The sequence below is a fragment of the Anguilla rostrata genome, chromosome 3 (assembly GCF_018555375.3).
Source record: "Anguilla rostrata isolate EN2019 chromosome 3, ASM1855537v3, whole genome shotgun sequence".
NCBI lineage: Eukaryota > Metazoa > Chordata > Actinopteri > Anguilliformes > Anguillidae > Anguilla > Anguilla rostrata.
This window is the reverse complement of record NC_057935.1, coordinates 60,699,309-60,717,364: the sequence shown is the minus strand read 5'-3', so window position 1 is coordinate 60,717,364 and position 18,056 is coordinate 60,699,309. Positions and strand designations below refer to the sequence as shown.

Below are 18,056 nucleotides of genomic sequence, written 5' to 3'. Positions count from 1 at the left end.
TGGAGTAACGTTCATTTATGCTTTTTAACCCCATAAGGCAGCCTCGCTGACCAGTGGGTGGCACCACATGGCTCAGAAGACGGTGACACAGCACAGTTCCCACAGAAACGTGCATGGCGTGCCAGCCAAAATTCCCTTGGGCACACAGCAGTCTTGTCACAATGTGCGTCAGGTTTACTCATACTTGCAATTTTCAAGAATCTCAATATTGCATCACATTACATTTATTTAGCAGATGCTTTTATCCAAAGTGACATACAAGAGTGCATATCAAGGTCATTTGGAACAACTACAAAATACATGTTCGATAAGGTACAATACTCATTTTGTACAGTTATTCATAGCCGAGACAACAGTCCAGTTTACACAGTGAACATTGTTCTGACCTAACCTATGCTAATATGTCTATTTTAGACTCAAGGTCCTTTACTCCCTTACAACTCTCTCTCAATCAAGAGGCCCTTCCCCCAAGCGGTGAAGTTCTCTCTTAGTCTGTCCTAATGAGGAACTGTTAAATTATAACTACAAAGGTGATGATTGATAAAATCTGCCATTTAAATGCTCTTGCTATGCGATGCATCTAACAATAAGACTGGTCAATATTCACAAGCAACCCATGCAAGAATTTAATAAAATTCAAATGATTCTGCTCTCTTAAAATACAGTTAAAATTGCTGCCCACAAAACACAAGCAGTAGTGATGTACTGTGAGCAATATAATCAGTAGTTGTCCTTTCTCCCTGCTAGAAACAATGAGCTTAGAATGTCAGGCAGCCCTGACAGTTCAGGGTACCATATAGGATAGTACGGTTTTTGTTTGAAAGTAATCACATAACCTCTCTAGAAGATGTATATCTATAGTAAGACATTTTCTTGGGGCGGCCACTGTACTGTTTTTGTGCCTACAAAGAGAACACCTTCTCTGCTCTGAGTCAGCAGTGTGCCACTGCATTTTAATGAATTCAGCTAACGCTTATCTGAACTGACTTACCAGCCCCCAGATTTATTCCCATGGTTTTTATTGCAGCAGAGCAGGTGATGCACCTTGGTCAAGGGCACAGAGACAAATCCCCTCATTTCAGCTCCAACGGTCTGCTGGTTGATTGGAAGAGCAGATAAGCCAACTTACAAGACACCACACTGAAGCACGATATCACAAATCATGGCTGACATTGAGCGACAATGCTGCTATATAAAAGTTCTTTAAAGAAAGTTATATCTTGGCAAAGTTTACTCTCTTGTATTTTTCTGTAGTTCCTTTTGTTTTTTTTTCGGGATCTGAAGGGCAGTGAAAAGTCAAGCTCAGCGTCATTGTCTGATGAAAATGTGATGAAATTGGATAATCAACTTATTGAATACCGTAATGACCTTATGTAACCAGGCCTGGACTCCAACCCCACAGTCCCCTGCTCTGAGGGGGTGTATCGGCTCTGGAAAATGGGATAAAGATTTGGCAGTGCCCAGCTGTTGGTGTGGACCTGGACAATTAAAAGAGCGATTACAGGAAGCAGTTTAAATCCGGATGATCAGCTCTCTTCAAAGCTGTCTCTGCCCAGTCCGTCATTGTGTGGACCTTGACACTAGGGGATTGGCATTCATGCTGGAACCAAAAAAAAGAGACCAGGCTAAAAATAGAGAAGATAAGACAGAAAGCACGCGGGGAGACGAGGAGAATCCACTGGGGAAAGCTGAACGGCTCCTGAATGGGTCTCTGTGTCTGGTGACTCATGTAGTGTTCCTGTGTCCAGTCCATCATGCGACCGTACGAGATCATAAGAGAGACTCTGCCAGTATCAGAACCCAACTGGGCTTTTGCATGGACTAGTCTGAAGGTGGCTGAAGCATAACATTCTCGTCTTCTCATAGCTATGCTGTGAAAGCTTTAATAAGGCAATGCAATGAAGGCTTAATGATAGACTAAAAAAGAAACAGGATTTTGCATTCCATCAGTAGGCTAAGCCACGTTTTGCCTTTAAATCCATATCCAACAATCAAATTTTGTAGAAGTGGCTCTCAGTATTAAATTGGAGTCCATCAGCATGCTGAGCATCACATCACATTTGAGCCAAGATGGCAGATTAAAAAATAGCACACACAATATTCACTTTGCCGTATTAGACATAATATTGGTCTGTTCACAACATCTCTGGCTAAAGAAAATCCAAACATAAGTATGCGAGGGTGTCATATAATATGCACCTTTATTCAATCCTGAAGCAGGAAAGTATTTGACAGGAAGTATTAAGATCAGAATTCAGATCACGGCACACTACAGTAAATGAGCTTGCTCTGGATGCTCATCCTCAGATACTGTTCATCACTAGCCCTGCCTGCAGTGCGCTGTATTAGAGTAGAACACCTTGCCCAAGGCTACGGAGCCTTCCCCAGACAATGCGCTAACAGCATTAGCGCAACCTCAGTGATCTCCGTGAGAAAGACATCGCTGCACCGCCTGTGCCAGATGAGTAAGTTCTCTCGTCAGCTGTGACCAATGCACACGCCTGAAAATCAGTCAGCAGAAATCTGGTGCACACGCACGCACATTGCTTCTCACACAGGCACGCGCAATCACAGATTTTAATATATGAAAAGGTAAAGGTGCAGGTGCATAGCTAGAATGAGCTAATTTGATTTATAAAATGCATTGCCATGATTCCATTCTATGCTACCAACCTGAAAAGGTGTTTTGGGTTAGCTAACTAGTTTTATTTTTTTAACAAGTAAAAAAAACTAATTAATTGAAGACCTTTAGAAGAATAACTAGCAAACATATTCTGAGCCTAAAGGTCAATGGTTGGGAAGCGTGAGTATGCACTGTGTATGCTGGATTGGATCTGTTTGTCGCAGGATTAAACAAATGCTTTCAGTGTCACTTTACATTTCATTAAGTGTCTGCAGTGATGTGTACTTGGTCATCCATGCCCATTCATAAATACACCCATATGGGCGCACACATATGCATACACACACACACGTGTGCACACACATATGCACACACAAACACATATCTATGAGTATGTATATATGTATGTATGTGCTTTTATGTGGACTCCAGGAAGAGTAGTAACTACTACTGTTGTTGCCATTGTAACAACTAATGGGGATCTGAATGAACAATAAACATTAAACACACAAACACACACAGATGTCATGCAAACTAATCCCCCCCCCACTCTTTGTCCACCAGCAATACCCTGCCCTTATTGCTTAATACTGTCCTAGTGGTCAGTCTGCACTGAGTCAGTCAACAGAAACTGCATACAGATGTTGTCTCATGGCAAAGTCCCGCTTCATCCAACAAGAGCCAGGAGGGTTTCAGTAAGAGGCTTTCCACTGTAGCCCTGGGAGAGGCTGGGTTAGGAGAGAAGGAGATAGAAAGAAAAAAGAGGTAGCTTACGAGAACAAGTGTCTCATTGACACATTTTGCACGTGCCCTGCTCGCTGTGTACGGAGGGTACTGTTGGAAACATCGATCTCCCAGCAGCAGCATCACAGGGCGTCTGCGGCTTGAAGCGATGCTTTCCACCGCCGCCTGACCTTCAGCTATAACTGCCGTCCGTTGGTCTGAGGCCGTCAGCAGAATTGACGTACCATGGACGTGGTTCCATCCGTTTATAAAATATTGAATGTGTTTTTATTGGTGCCCTCCGAGGTGAATGGCCTTAAAGAGGGGTAATCCAGCACACCATACCCGCTCTTTGCCAGGTTTAGATACTTTTCTGCCGAGGCTCACGTGAAAGCCCAGCCGGTCATAAATGTATCCCATGATGCTGTGCGTGTTTAGGAGGAGAGGGTGCCCTGCCCTTCTCTTCCCCGTCCTCTGCTAATCTGGCCCGTCGCAAGCTGTGGCTTTAAGCTTTTTTAAACAGAATGACATTAATGCAAATCCCTTTGCCGTCATTCATTTCTGACAGAGAGGGAACGAGAAAGAGAATGGGAATTACTGATGGAGACAAATGGATTGCAGTGGATTCCAGTGTTTCTGACTGTTGTCCAGATCTGTGTGTCCATCTGTATGTCTAAGAGTGCCATTGGATCAGTTCTAATCTAATCTAGATTTGGAGGGGACTGTGGAGAGAGGGAGGGTGAGAGATTTGTGTGCAACAGAGGGAGGGAGAGAGAGACCAGAGTGCCTGATGCTTAATATTCATTTCCACTGGGACCTTACAGCCCAGCCAGACTAATAGCATGAACCTGTGGAGTGTCTTCTGGACTAGAGCTTTGAGTGTTGGGTCATGAGAGTGAAGCCAGCGGTCTGCCTTGGGATCAGGTGTGTGGAGAGGAGGTGCACCCACAGAACAGGGCTTCCTCAAACTTCCCACAAACTTCTCTCTTTTTTCCCAGGATTGAAATTTTTTTAAAAACCTGGTTTGTATGCGCTCACCTTTAACTCAACTTTAGGTCATTTTCTTAGCGATCGGTGAAACTCCAGCACTAATTTGGTTCTGCAGAACTATTTGTTTTTCAAAAAACGAAAAGTAATTGTGTTGTGGATTAAAAATCTGGCAGAGGAAAGCCTTTCTATGAAGAAGCACTCCGAGCTCACCGTTTGACGCTGGCAGATGTTACAGGACGCACCTCGGGCTTGGGAGAGAGAACAAACAGCCACGAAGGGCATGGCATCTGTAAACTCCATGTTTTCATTCCTGTGACATATGTTGACTAGACGGTGTTTTTTGTCCCACTTAGTTTTTGAGCGAACACCCAGGATTACGTAAGTGTCCCTGTCCTCTGCGCACGTTCGGTTTTGGAATCCGGGAGGCGTTGTTTCTCGGGGGAAGCGGACGGGCAGGTTCCGTGGCCATGTTTGCGGGCCGGGCAGCCGGCGCTAGCGTCGGGGGCAAAGGGGGCAAGTACACGGTGGAGGAGCTGTACGGCTTCAGCAAGAAGCCTAAGAGGCCGGCGACCGCGGCGGCCAAGCTGGGGACGCGGGGGCGCGCCGGGCAGGGCCCGGGGCCGAAGGACGAGTCGGGGGCCCTGGCGTCGCAGATCCTGGCCGCGGCGCACCGGCTGATGGAGAGCCGGCGGCTGGAGGTGTACCTGCGTGAGTGCGGCCTGACGCTCGCCGACTCCGTCGCTCACCGCACGGCCATGGTGTACAGGTGAGGGAGCCTTCGCCGCAGGTCCTGGGGGGACGGGGCGATGGGGTGGGGGGTGGGGGGGTGGAGCAATGGATACCTCTCTCCATTTTCACACATTGCTGCTGCTTTTTGTCAATGCCGTGTTCACAGGAACGCTGAAGAATACATGTACTGGTGGACTGACACCTGTATTTTTGGCCAGTGAACTCTGGAGCCCAAGCGTCAGTTTGTATTTTCCCAAAGTCAAATGTCAGACTCCATATTTGTTGTGGTGTGGGGAAAACAGGGTGTGCAGAAAAACAGATTCTTAGACTTAATGTTACGTTTTTAAGGTGTATCAATCACCCAATCAGGAGGAATATTATTGTTGCTTGAAAATTCATTTACAGACACACTTATATAGACACAATCTGGAAACATTTTGTGCAGTGCTATTTTTTTTTTTAAAGTTGAGGGAAAAATTCCTTGGCCAAAGAGAAAGCAGGATAAGAATATTAACGGTGTCAAGGTGAAAATCAGGTAAAGCTAGGCAGTCAACACTGTCTTTTTCGTATTGGAATCTATTATCAATCACTGAGTAATTTATACCGGATTAATATTAAATGGTTGTTAGGTTTAATAACCTGATGGGATACCCTGTCTGAATATCGTTGCATGTCAGGCTGAAAATTAATCACATTGTCTTGCTGTCGCAGTGCATGACAGATTTTCCATTTCCACGCATTATCACTTGACATGGATCAGTGTTGGATTTATTCTTTAATGATTTATATCCATATGTCGTAGGGTTTTTTGCATTCGTGGTTGGTGGATCCTGCCACCTGACAGTGTCACTTGCTGAAGCATGGTCGCTGTAGTCCTCACTGTATCAGTAACCAACAACCCACCTGCAGTAGAGCGACAGATTTACTTGGAGAAGGTTGTGTTCGATGGGCCAGCTAACAGGAGCAGCCTCCTGGTCGGCCACAGCGGTGTTAAATCATACAGGCATAGATATTAGATTCTATAGAAGTATATATATACAGTATTTGGTTTTCCAATACTGGTACAGTATCACTACTACGCTACTACACTGCACTACTTACCCAGGCTCTACTGTATTTACTGTACACACAGTGACTCCAGCAGACTCTGTTGGCTCACGGAATGTTGCCGAACACTCTGTGTATGCTACAGTATGTGTGAGGCTCCTGAAGAAGCTTGAGGACTCTGCTTCCTTCTCTTTTGCATCACTGGGGTCAATTCCGTCAATTAATAAAGCAATTTATTTGGGCCCATTGATTCTGCTCATTATTTAGCTCACTGCTGGAGGCATTTTGCCTGTGTGGGGCTTTTTATTAATAAATCAGAATTTAGAAAAGGAATTGTTTGCGAAAATATTGTGAACCTTCCCATCCCACCAGGATTAGTGCATTTCAGTGGAAAGGGGACCTTGTCACTTGTCCTCCACTGCAATGTCCACTGCTGTGCTCTTCCAGGGTCAGTGGAGCATTGCAGCAGGCAAGAAAGAGCCCTAGGCTGTCTTCAGATATCTGTGTGTGTGTGTGTGTGTGTGTGTGTGTGTGTGTGTGTGTGTGTGTGTGTGTGTGTGTGTGTGTGTGTGTGTGTGTGTGTGTGTGTGTGTGTGTGTGTGTGTGTGTGTGTGTGTGTTTTTCTGCTCAGGATGATAGTAAGTACGAGATAATTGGATACCAGGGCTCTTGCAGTACGTACATAAATCGGTCTACTTTTGTGCTGAAAGCTGTGACATCCATTTCCACAGTCATACTACAGCCTCTGTCTCTCTCACACACACACACACACACACACACACACACACCTAGCTGCCAAAGGTTAATAGCAGCAAATAATCTCCTCTGATCGGTTTCTGCAGAAGAGCACATCTGTGTGTTTCACCAAATGGGCTAGACATGGTTATTATTTTTGTTTGCTCTCTCTTTTGGGCGATTGACCAACGTGTGGACAAAAACCGGACAAAGACCAGAGAGAAGAGAAATACGATTCAATTAGTCAACAAAATTAAATCCCAATATTTTCGATATATGATGATGATGATGATGATTATTATTATTATTGTTGTTGTTGTTGTCGTTGGTACTGTTATTGCAGCCGCTGTAAATTTATTTATTTATTTATTTATTTATTTATTTGGCAGGCAGGTACCCAGAAGGACTGCAGTAAAAATGTCAGTAAATGGGTTCAGGAGAAAAACTGTTTAAAAACATAATGCTGAACAACTACCTGTAAGGCGTTTGCATTGCTTTAACCTGTGAAGGGCCTCACAGCCACCCTGCCCACACTTCTGCAGTCCATGTCCCGGGCCAATGCTGGGAAGGCCATCGGGAAGCAATAAAGGACATTCCCAGCTCCTCGCCTCCTGCCTCAGGGTCACCAGGACCTTGGCTGTGTTCCCACGGCCAGCTGTGGCCATTTTGCCCTGAGTACTATATTTCTCATTTCAGATATTTTTTTGAAAAGCTCAGTTTCTGAGGAACAGTTTTTATTACTGGTTTTGGGGTATAGTGGGCCTTTAATGAAGATTTCAGGATTCCTTCCTCAGGGCTAATGGCATCAGTCTGCATTCCTCAGGGTCAATGTCTCTCTATATCGCTACGATGACGGAGTGGTGTGAAATTTTACAGATAATGCAGGAAGAACTATTTTATGTTTCAGTGAGCCTATTGTTGCCAGGATTCTCCTTTGATCCGTTATGCTTTTGTTTGATGAATTTCAGTTGAAATCAGATGATGGTGAGTGATTCTGTCATTTTCAACCGTTGCAGTTAGTTCACTCTACCACTGGGGGGCCAGTGAGGTGTAGAGGTATGTTGGGTGTAGAGCAGCTTTGGAGTGGAGAAGTAGCCAGTCGACCGGTTGAGAAGAATTTAACAGGGAATTTGAGCAACACTGCGATGAGGGCTTTAATGAAATAAGAGCTGACAAAGTAAAGACAGAGAGAAGTGGGAAGAAGAGATAGAAGGGGGGATGGGAAAGAGAGAGAGAGATGTGGAACAGACTGCCCTTATTACTAGTGCCATCTGTTTGTAATCCACTAGCATTCTGCTTATTAACGGTGAATGTGTGTGCCTGAGCGTATGTGTCTTTGGGCTGTGTGCTTTATGTGTGTGAGATGGAGGGGTGGTGAGCAAACCCAACCCAACCCAGACACGACAGAGATCAGGCCATTTTCCCAAACTGAGCAACACTGGGAGTTCCAGAGCTCATTGGCTAAAGTGAGAGAAGCTGCCAAGAAATCTCTTTTGCACTTCACAGATTTGTCTTTTCTTGGGAGTTTGGCTTCTTCTGAAAAAGGCCAATATTAAAACATGCCTGGAGTTCGCTGTAAGACATGTGACAGATCCGTAGACCTATGTCGTCTGATGAGACCAAAGTTGAGCTTTTCGTCCTGAAAGAGAAATCCAGTATTTGGTGCAAACCAAACAAAACCTATTGCCCGGGTCACACCATCCCTGCCGTCACACATGGTGGTGCCAGCATCATTCTGTTGGACAAGATGGCTGAAGCCAAACACAGGTAAATCTTTGAGGATAAGGGGAACCCATTTCAGTCTCCAGGAGATCAGCGCTTAGGGTGTAGATTCATGATGCAACAGGACAATGACCCAAAGCACATGACAAAAATGACAGAGGAATGGCTCAAAAAACTGAAAACCCAACAGAGGTTTCACATTCAACCTCTAATAAATGCCCAGTTATATTTTACATATCAAAGGCAATATTTCCCCTGAGCGTGCATCTTTCGGAAAAAAAGAGAGAGACTTTCCATGCTTTTGACCCTCTCGTCTTTTGGCTCTCGCTGTCATCCCTCTTGTAAAGGTTCTATTGCTCTCCACAGAGGATAATTCACCAGAGTTCTCCACAATGGAGATGAGTCACGCTACTTCTGGATAAAGGTGTGAAAATGATTGTAAAATGAAGCAGATTGTATCTGCTGAGATCAAATGTGAATGAAGGCAATTTCACTGAATGGCTTTCACTTCTAAACACACGGTGTAATGCAGATTCAAAACATTTTTTTGTGTGTTTTGCATAAAAGTATCTTGTAATTTGTCAGAAAACACCCATAATTAATTCACTGTTGGCCAGATTATTTGGGTGGATTATTTAGTAGTGTTTAAACGGTACATAAACTGTAATATCAGCTAAACAAGTCACTGGTCTGACTGCATTCAATGGTGAGCCATGCAGTTACACATTTTCTCCACCGGAGGGTAATGTTGAGCATATTGAGCGGCTACACTGTCCTGTCTTCTAATTTCTGCATTGCCGAGCAGAATCACTGAACCATGAACACAGGCTTTTTAATGGTATGGGAATGCATGCTGTTCACACTTACCTGTTGAGTGCAAAAGCTGTTAATGTACTTGTCACTCTTTGTCTTCATCAATATGTGTGTGCGTATGTGTGTGTGTGTTCATCTGTGCATGCATGCATTTGTGTGTGTATGTGTGTGTGTGCATGTGTGTGTTTGTGTACACAGTAAGATGCTCTGTATAAATGTGTTTCTTTCTGTGGGATTTGTGTGTGTGTGTGTTTTTGCGTGTGTGGCGTGTGTGTGTATGTGTGTGCTTGTGTGTGGGTGTGAGTGTGGATGTGTGTGTGTGAGTGTGTGTGTGTGCACGTGCGCGTATACATACTTTATGCCGCAATAGTGGTTTAGTGGTCCTATAGCAAACACAGAGCTTGTCCGTGTGAGAGGTGCTCTGAGATTTATTGTCTTTCTCTATCTCTATCTCTCCCTCCCTCTCTCTCTCCTGGGGACTTGCACAGTCCATCTTTTCACTTCTCACTGAGTCAGCAGTGCTCAAGACTGCACCCACTCTTCTGTTTCCCTCTCCCAAACACACATACTCGCACTCACAGACATGCACACACATTTTGTCTCTCTCACAAACCTGCAATTGCACTGAAATCTCTCTTTCTCTCAGTCTGTCTCTCATTCATGTACACACACACACAAAGAGTGAGAGAGAGAGACTAAGAGAGAGAGACATGCAGTACTTATAAATAAAGTGTGAGTAACTCTTCGAAACATTGGCAGACATACGGACGCTCGCTGATAACTAAAGCAAAGTCATCTGTTTATGTTCTGTACTCTCACACCCCCGCATTTAGTGTCATGCTAAGTGACTAAATACTGAGAGCTGGCCTTAGGCTTAGTGTGAATCTTCATTCCTATTACTGTAGCTTTGATTGTTTTACTTTTTGACACCAGGACATTGCTTTGATCTTCATATTGACTATCATAAGCATATGAGCATGAGCTAGAATGTTATGGTGTTCCCCCTGTAAGCATTGAAATCATGTAGCCTCTGTGGTCATATTCTAGGATTCTTTTTTGGTTTAAGCCTCTCTCTTAGTTTGGTTCTTTGTCCATGCATATGTTTATGTGTGTTTATGTGAAATTACACCACTTTTTATACATAGCCCCCCCCACCCCCCCAGGTGCTGAGTGTCTCCTCTAGGTATGCCCTGCCAGGCCTGTACAGCATCCATCTTCAGCGCCTACTTGTTTCGGGGCTTAGTTGCCTCAAGTTTTCTCTTCAGAATATGAAACGCCCTGTTCAACTGGATTTAGTCAATTTGATGTGTGTGTGTCTATGTGTGCCTGTGTGTGTGCGTACGTGCGTGCGTGCGTGCGTGTGTCTATGTGTCTATGTGTGCATGTGTGTGTGCGTGCGTGCGTGCATGTGTCTATGTGTGCCTGTGTGCGTGCGTGCGTGCGTGCGTGTGTGCGTGTGTGCGTGTGTCTATGTGTGCATGTGTGTGCGTGCGTGCGTGTGTGCGTGTGTCTATGTGTGCCTGTGTGTGTGCGTACGTGCGTGCGTGCGTGTGTCTATGTGTGCCTGTGTGTGTGCGTGCGTGCGTGCGTGTGTCTATGTGTGCCTGTGTGTGTGCGTGCGTGCGTGCGTGTGTCTATGTGTGCCTGTGTGTGTGCGTGCGTGCGTGCAGTGCGTGCGTGCGTGTGTCTATGTGTGCCTGTGTGTGTGCGTGCGTGCGTGCGTGCGTGTGTCTATGTGTGCCTGTGTGTGTACGTTCGTGCGTGCGTGCATGTGTCTATGTGTGCATGTGTGGAGCAGACTTAGCTAGATCCTGACAGGTTGAGACAGCTCCCTTCTCAATCCCCTGCTGAATGACCTTGTGCAGAAGGAAAGCAGGATGACCATCAGCATCAATAAAACATCAACACTCCACCGGCTACACAAACACCTCTCTCTGCAGTACATATCTTTCTCTCACCTGTAGACACGCACGCACACAAGTGCACACTAAACTCTTTTACACTTACCTGGACACACGATACACAGAGTTCTACAATGTAATTAGTATCGCACCCCTTCATCAGTATATATACTGTATACTCAGGAGACACACGTCTCAAGTGTATTTTCACTGATGAAGGTGACACCTCTGACAAAAACTGACCCAAAGGACATGAACAGACCCCTTTTGATCTACTGGTCTTTTAACTAGGTTTAACATCAGCCTCAGTAATATAATACAATTTGTGGCATCCATCTGACCATGCAACTCTATGAGCGTGTAAAACAGTCACCTCCAGAACCTCATGGAATACAATTTGTACTAAGAGCTTTCAGCCTGCTCTACCAAAAGATCCATTTCCCTTACACAAGGGAATGTAATGATTTCCTTTGTACTCACTCAAGTGGGTGGTCTCAAAAAATCTCTTAGTTCATATTCAAATGTAATTCTTGGACTTAAATGGAAATCGTTTTGTTTCTGGAACAACATGAACATACCCTCTGCTCTTGTCCGCCTGGATGGGTTACTTTATGCGTAAAGGTCTTCAGATCAACTGCAGTAATTACCCTGTCCAACACGAAACATTTCAAGAACATTAGAAAACCTTCCAGTTATATTCACATTTGTGTTTTGAGATAACTGCAATGTATTTACTGTTCCAAACAAGTACTGTCAAATTCACGAAAGTACATTCGAGGCATGTCCCATGTACCCTTCCTGGTAATGTCCCTTGATTAGTTATCATTTGGTTATCAACAAAACACAAATGGATGATAGCTGTCAATAACATTCAAAAATAATTTTGAAAATGTAAGAAAATGCGGTTCCTTTATGCGGTTTAATCTTTATTGTTATAGGGAATATTTGGATACATAGATGCTCTTGAGGGTTATGCATTATGTGTTTTTGTGCCATGGGTTTTTTTTTTTTTGTTTGTTTTTGTTTTACCTATCTCAGATATCAGTGTTATACAGCATATTGAGGTAAAGGGTTTTCCTGCACAGCGCTTGGTCTTATCTTCAATGGCAATACAAGTGTGGCTTTTTCCTGAAAACATTGCATGAAGCTTGATTTTGTTGTTGTCAAAGGGATGGACAGAGATGAAGTCCCAATACAAATGTTATGTATTGATCATTTTATATGTAGGCCTTGTCAAAATACAAATGACAATTCCCTTCATTTTGGACATTTTTTATAGATGATAAGGAATTGAACGACAGCACATGGAGTGTATTGAGCATTTGTGTGGCTGGGGTGCCATTGCCATGTCTAAATCTTAAATGTTTACAACATGCTACGCTACAGCATATTTGATACTCTTCCCTAAAGAGAGTTATCCTTATGTTCTGGGTGTCATGAGAGGTTGCTGGTTGTGGCAGAGAGGTCGAGGTGAATACATTATGTCTATTCTTTTCCTTCGTGCACATTTCTCCTATTTTAATCCCAACTCGTCAATTCCCCATTGCGACGGTTTCACTGTGAATACTAACTGCACTATCTCATTCGCTGAGTAGAGGCAAGATGGGTTAAGCAACGTCGCGCTCCACTGCATACTTGTGTTTCTATGCAGGCAACGGGGAGGTGGGGAAGAGCCAGGGAGGGGGTTGTAGATGTAGAAAGGGAAAGGAAGAGGAGGTAAAGTGAGAGTGACAGAGAAAAAGGGGGAGGGAGAATAAACCGCAGGCTGGTGTGTTCATTGAAAAGGGAGTGGTCCTTATTACAATAATAATTTTGCCGTTTGTGGGTGCATGTACAGAAGAAGGCTGCTGTACACAAGCCATCACAGTTAACGTTCCATTTGTAGCGCGCGCGCGTCTGTGTGCGCGAGCGTGCGGGAGAGCTCGTTTCGCTGTCTAGAAGGCGATTCCGTTCGCGCAACCAGAAAGCGAGGGAAGCAGCGTGCGTTTGAGTATAGCATTGGACACTGGATGTTGGAATCTATCTATCCTGAATATTTGGAATGTGGTGATTCTTCGCCAATTCACCACAAGAGAGATTCTCTTGCATCAGAAAAGGACAGAGAGGGAAAGCGGCAATCAGAAGCAAGCAGGTGCTTTCCGATATCACCGGTGTTTTTTTCGTCGTGCCTTCGTGTTTGAGCCCAGCTGAAGAGCAGTGGAGTTGAGCTTTTTCCTCTGGATCTGGGGAAAACTACCAAGATTGTTAATAGGAAATCAGCTATTTTAAATCACTGACACAAAGAGGTTGTGCGTCTATCAGTTAGTTCAATTAATATTAAATTAATGACAGTTAGCTGTATATTGGTTGTTGTGGATTGGCGTTTTACATTGGATATAAGCAGAAGGAACTCGCAGTTCTCGGTTGTAAATGGGTTAACAATGGTAACTGATCATAAAAATAAGAACGGCAAGAGTCATTCTTGCGGTGACTGTTGCCGGGGGCAGTGCCAGTTCTCCGTAGCATGTGATTGAGCAGCGCAGTGTCAGGAAGCGTTACCGCTGTGTGTGCGAGTTCTTGTGTATGTGTGTGAAAGGGAGTTTGTTGTGTGTTAGGACATGCATGTAAGCCCACCGCCTGTGTGTGGTTGGCCATTGTAAGTTCGTCTCAGCGCTGTCTTTAAGAGCAGTCAGTCAGTGCGCATTTGGTACACGACAGGGGATCGGCTCGGTGCAAGGAGAATTCCGTGGATCTGTCCGTGTCACCGGTGCAGCGCGCGCTGTGGAAGTCAGTCTGGCCGTCCACTAAGTCAGTGTTAGGATGAGTCAGATGATTGTGTGCAGAATTGTGGTATAGCAAGGCACTGTTTTAGTAGTCAGTCTGTTTGTTAGCAAGTTGTCACGTTCCAAATCCCTGGCTATCCTTGTCTTTTCTCTTTGAGCTTGCTTGAGCAGCAATGTGTTCAAGCATAGTGACCACAAGGGGTTAATCTCCATGCCAGCTCGCTCAGTGAAGACACAGTGGGACTGGCAGTCCGGGGGCTGTGGTCCCTGAGGTTGTCATTGGAACGGCCACTACAGGGGTGCAGCTCCGCCAACTCATATCCAGACATGGCTGTCTGCGCCAGTTCTCATCAGGCAAGCATAGGCATGCCGGTGTAGAGGCCCAGCCCTGTGAGCCCGCAAACATCTGAACGCCATAGCTCACAGCACCTCGTCTACTCAGACAGCACCTGTGTGTGCCAGGTTGCAGAAGCTTGGACCCGTGCCACCTTGACAACTGTAGCACTACCAGTTAAGAGGCAGCCCAGCGTGCCAGTTTGGACTCTTTCCCTGACAGGAGAACACGCGCCTGCAGCGCGTAGGCCGGACCGCCCAGGCGCCACCCCCCTTTCGGAAAGGAGCAGGGGCGGCAGCCCAGCCGGGAAGGGGCCGGGGGGGAGGGGGTCATAGTGCCACACTGTCCCGTCCTCAGGGGAGCGTGAGAGAGTCAGGATGCAGGTGTCCATCGCCTGCACGGAGCACAACCTGAAGAGCCGGAGCAGCGAGGACCGGCTCTGCGGGCTTCGCACCGTCCCGCCGGGAGGGGGCTGCCCCAGCGGGGGAGGAGGCGGGGGAGGCGGGGGTGGCGGAGGAGGTGGCGGCGGAGGGGGTGGAGGCGGAGGAGGCCAGGGGGGAAATGGCCACCACACGTCCCAGGGGCAGACCAAGTCGAGGGCGGCGGTGGCCACGCGGACCGCCACCCAGGGACACGCCCACATGAAGGAGACCATCGGGCGGCACAGCAGCATGAAGTACAGGTGAGTGGGTGGAGAGGTGGAGAGGGGCGGGGCGGGGCGGGAGGGGCAGGAGGAAGGAGAGGGCCCCAAGATGAAGATGGGAATGAGGCGAGCCAGAGTAGACACAGGAGACAGGAGGGGACAGGGCGGCTGCTGCTGGGTACGGGCCTCCAGATTCCTTCTGCTCCAAACCACTGATCCAGGATCAGCTTAACAAAACCCCAGTCCTAATCACCACCGGTATTCACAAACAGCTGATGCTGATCCCAGGCTTTGGGGCAGAAATCTTTGCACATTTGTGTGATGGGGAGGGGGAAGGCCAGGAGCAGTGTATTGGGAGAGTGCTGTGTGCGGTGCTGGGGGGTGAGGGGTGGGGGGCTGCCTGCCAGGGTTGCTTCAAGGGTAGCACTTCTTGGCTGAGTCACCTGCAACTGATATTGTGGCTGGACTGCAGTTCACTGACCGCTTGTTTGTGTGTGGTTTTTAAAACGCCATTCATTTTGGACCTTGCGGTCAGCTCTGGGTGTCAGGGATGTCAGATTATTTGGTAAATCAGAGATAATGGCCGTGGTCCCACCTGGTGGAAATCCAGAAACCAGTTGGCCCGTGCTATAGCGAGGAGCTTCATTGCAGCTGGTCTCAGTTATGGTGCTGAAAATTGAGGTAGAGGGGTAATAATCGGCCTGCCTGGGGGACTGCAAGATGTCCTAGGGAAGAAGATTGCTTTGGGAAGAGACATGGGTGTTGGTATGACAACACTTTGGACAATGGGAAGTATAGAAGGACGTATTTGGAAAGGACATCAACTTGTCATTGTGATGACTGGACTGCTCTCAAGGGGATATATAAACACGATAGGGACATTCATTTCCCTTCATTGCTGGTGTTGTTGTTATGTTAAAGGATGCACGGTATAATCTCACAGTAATTTCAGCTTTGCTTTTGCTATCACAGGGGAATCGGTAGCAACATTTCGTAGTGCCATGATTTTAATGTGCACCATCACTTTGTACACCACCACTCTCACTGCTCCTACGAGCTGAACTGTACTACTACAGTAGTACTAATATTACCATTACCACTGCTCATAATTACGCTATTTTTGGAATAGGCTGCCTGGTTATCTGCATTCCCTTGAAAGGGGAAAAGGCGCAGCAGGAGAAACATTTACGCTGTGCTGGTGGCTTGGCCACTTGCTTGGCCACAGTCTGTGTCAGACGTGCTATCCAGCAGTGTACCCAGTCCTGCTTCTGTCTTTCAGTTCAATTAATGACCTTTCAATTCAGTCTCAATTTGTTTAATTGGGTTATTCCTCGTAGACTGAAATTGGGTGCTCATGATCCCTCAGGCTTTCCCAAAAAAAAAAAAAAAAAAAAAGCCTGTTCCAGGTGCGTTAGCATTTGTAACACAAACTGTGGCAATTTAAATGTAAATGTAAATTTTTAACGAGACGGCGTTATGGCCCTACAGTCATATGCATTCCCATGTTCAGCCTCCTTTCAAACCATCTCATTTGCTGTGCATTTGCTGCATGGCGGTCTGGGCTGACGTGTTCCTCGTTTCTCTACTATCCCGGATCTAGACACTAAGCAGGCTCTATCGGAGAGGAATTAGGGTTCTAACTCTGACCCCATAGACCTCTCGCACACGGAGTCCAATCTTATTTCGTGCATTCTGCGCTGGTTTGTGTGGCCTGTGTTATCAAACTGGGCGTTTTGTATCGTTTGTAGCTGTAACCAGGGCGACGCAAAAGGTCACCGGCGTGAGAACACTCATCAGTGGTCGAATGTCGTGCTCGTGTCAGAGTTGTTTGGTTGCGTAATTGCTTTGAAGCGTTCTTGCAGTGCGCTCGAGATGAAGCTAAGACTCAGCCCCCCGCGCTGCACGTTTGTGCCGGATTGGAAAGGTCAGCTTGTTTTAATTTGTCTGCCTTTAATTCACGCGTTCGGGGTCGTTGGTTTAATCGTGGAGCGAAAGCCGATCAGCTCCGGCCAGCTGTAACGCTGGTGTTTGATCACCGGACCACCAATCTGCCGGGGTGTTGACGACGCTTGCCATTCGTCCAGTTCCAAGACGGCCCATGTTTTACTGTTCTTCAAAGTCACTGAAATTACAAAATGAATATGTTACTGGGCAGGCATTGAATTGCTAAAGCAAATTGAAAATAGAGCCTTGACTTAAAGTTCTTAAAGGTAATGTTTGAAACTAAAAGTTCTTTTGAAGCTACTGCCACTGAAGAAATGTGTTAATAGGGTTTTCTTTAGAAGCTTTTTTTTTTTTTAACCAGAGGTAGCCCCTGAAGCAAGTTTCCATTTGTGTGAACGTGACTGCTTCTGTTGATTGAAATCATGCACCAGTGGCTCGTTTGGAGGCCAGAACCCCTGTTTCGCACGAGCGTGCAGTTTCTTCTCGTCCTGACGTGGATGGCTGGAGGCATCTCGAGGTCTCCTGTGGGGCGTCTACTGCCGAGACGCGTTCGACCGAGCAGAAATCCATTTCGCGAGCGGCCGATACCGCACGTCCTTCAGCGTGAGCAAACTTACACGAGGCCGCGCAAAGTCGGCGGCGTTTCCACGCTGTCTGGACAGGACAGAGCTGAGGGTGCGAGCGTTCGTCTGGCTTTGCGGGGGCACAGCAGAGCTTTGCAGGCGGGGGTGACCTTCACATGGCATCACGGTCCTGCGATACAGCAGCCAAAGAGCTGATCCTCCGCCCTCCCCTCCCTCCCGCTACAAGGAGAGACCGCTGCGAGCCGATCTGTATCTGTGTACTCATCTGCGGGTTCTGATCTTCTCCAAGTTTGGGCTGCTGCTGCTTGCTGCTGCTCTTGCAGTCGCCCAAGGACGCTGACCTTGAAGATGTCCTGTTCTTCGTCTTCGGAGTCCCGAATTGTTGATACCCATCAGTGACTGAATGCTGTGGAGCCCGTCTACGACTTGGCTCCTTGTCAAGAGCGGTGGTTTGTTTTAACAGCCCAGGTTCAGTCTGGGTGAGAGTGGAACAGCGTCACCCCCCC

General features: G+C 46.5%; 1 protein-coding gene across 2 annotated transcripts in view; it reads left to right on the top strand.

Annotated features, from left to right (window-relative positions):
* Positions 1-3,944: 3,944 nt before the first annotated feature.
* Positions 3,945-18,056, top strand: part of LOC135251502 (voltage-gated potassium channel subunit beta-3-like) — a 34,127-nt gene continuing 20,015 nt past the window's right edge. The window contains exon 1 of one of the 2 annotated variants that reach the window (XM_064329022.1): positions 3,945-5,102. In XM_064329022.1, the coding sequence (XP_064185092.1) occupies positions 4,804-5,102 (299 nt within the window). In that variant the 5' untranslated portion in view covers positions 3,945-4,803. Of the gene's footprint in view, positions 5,103-12,208; positions 15,062-18,056 lie in introns of those variants that run through there. The other variant, XM_064329021.1, reaches the window with a different exon arrangement.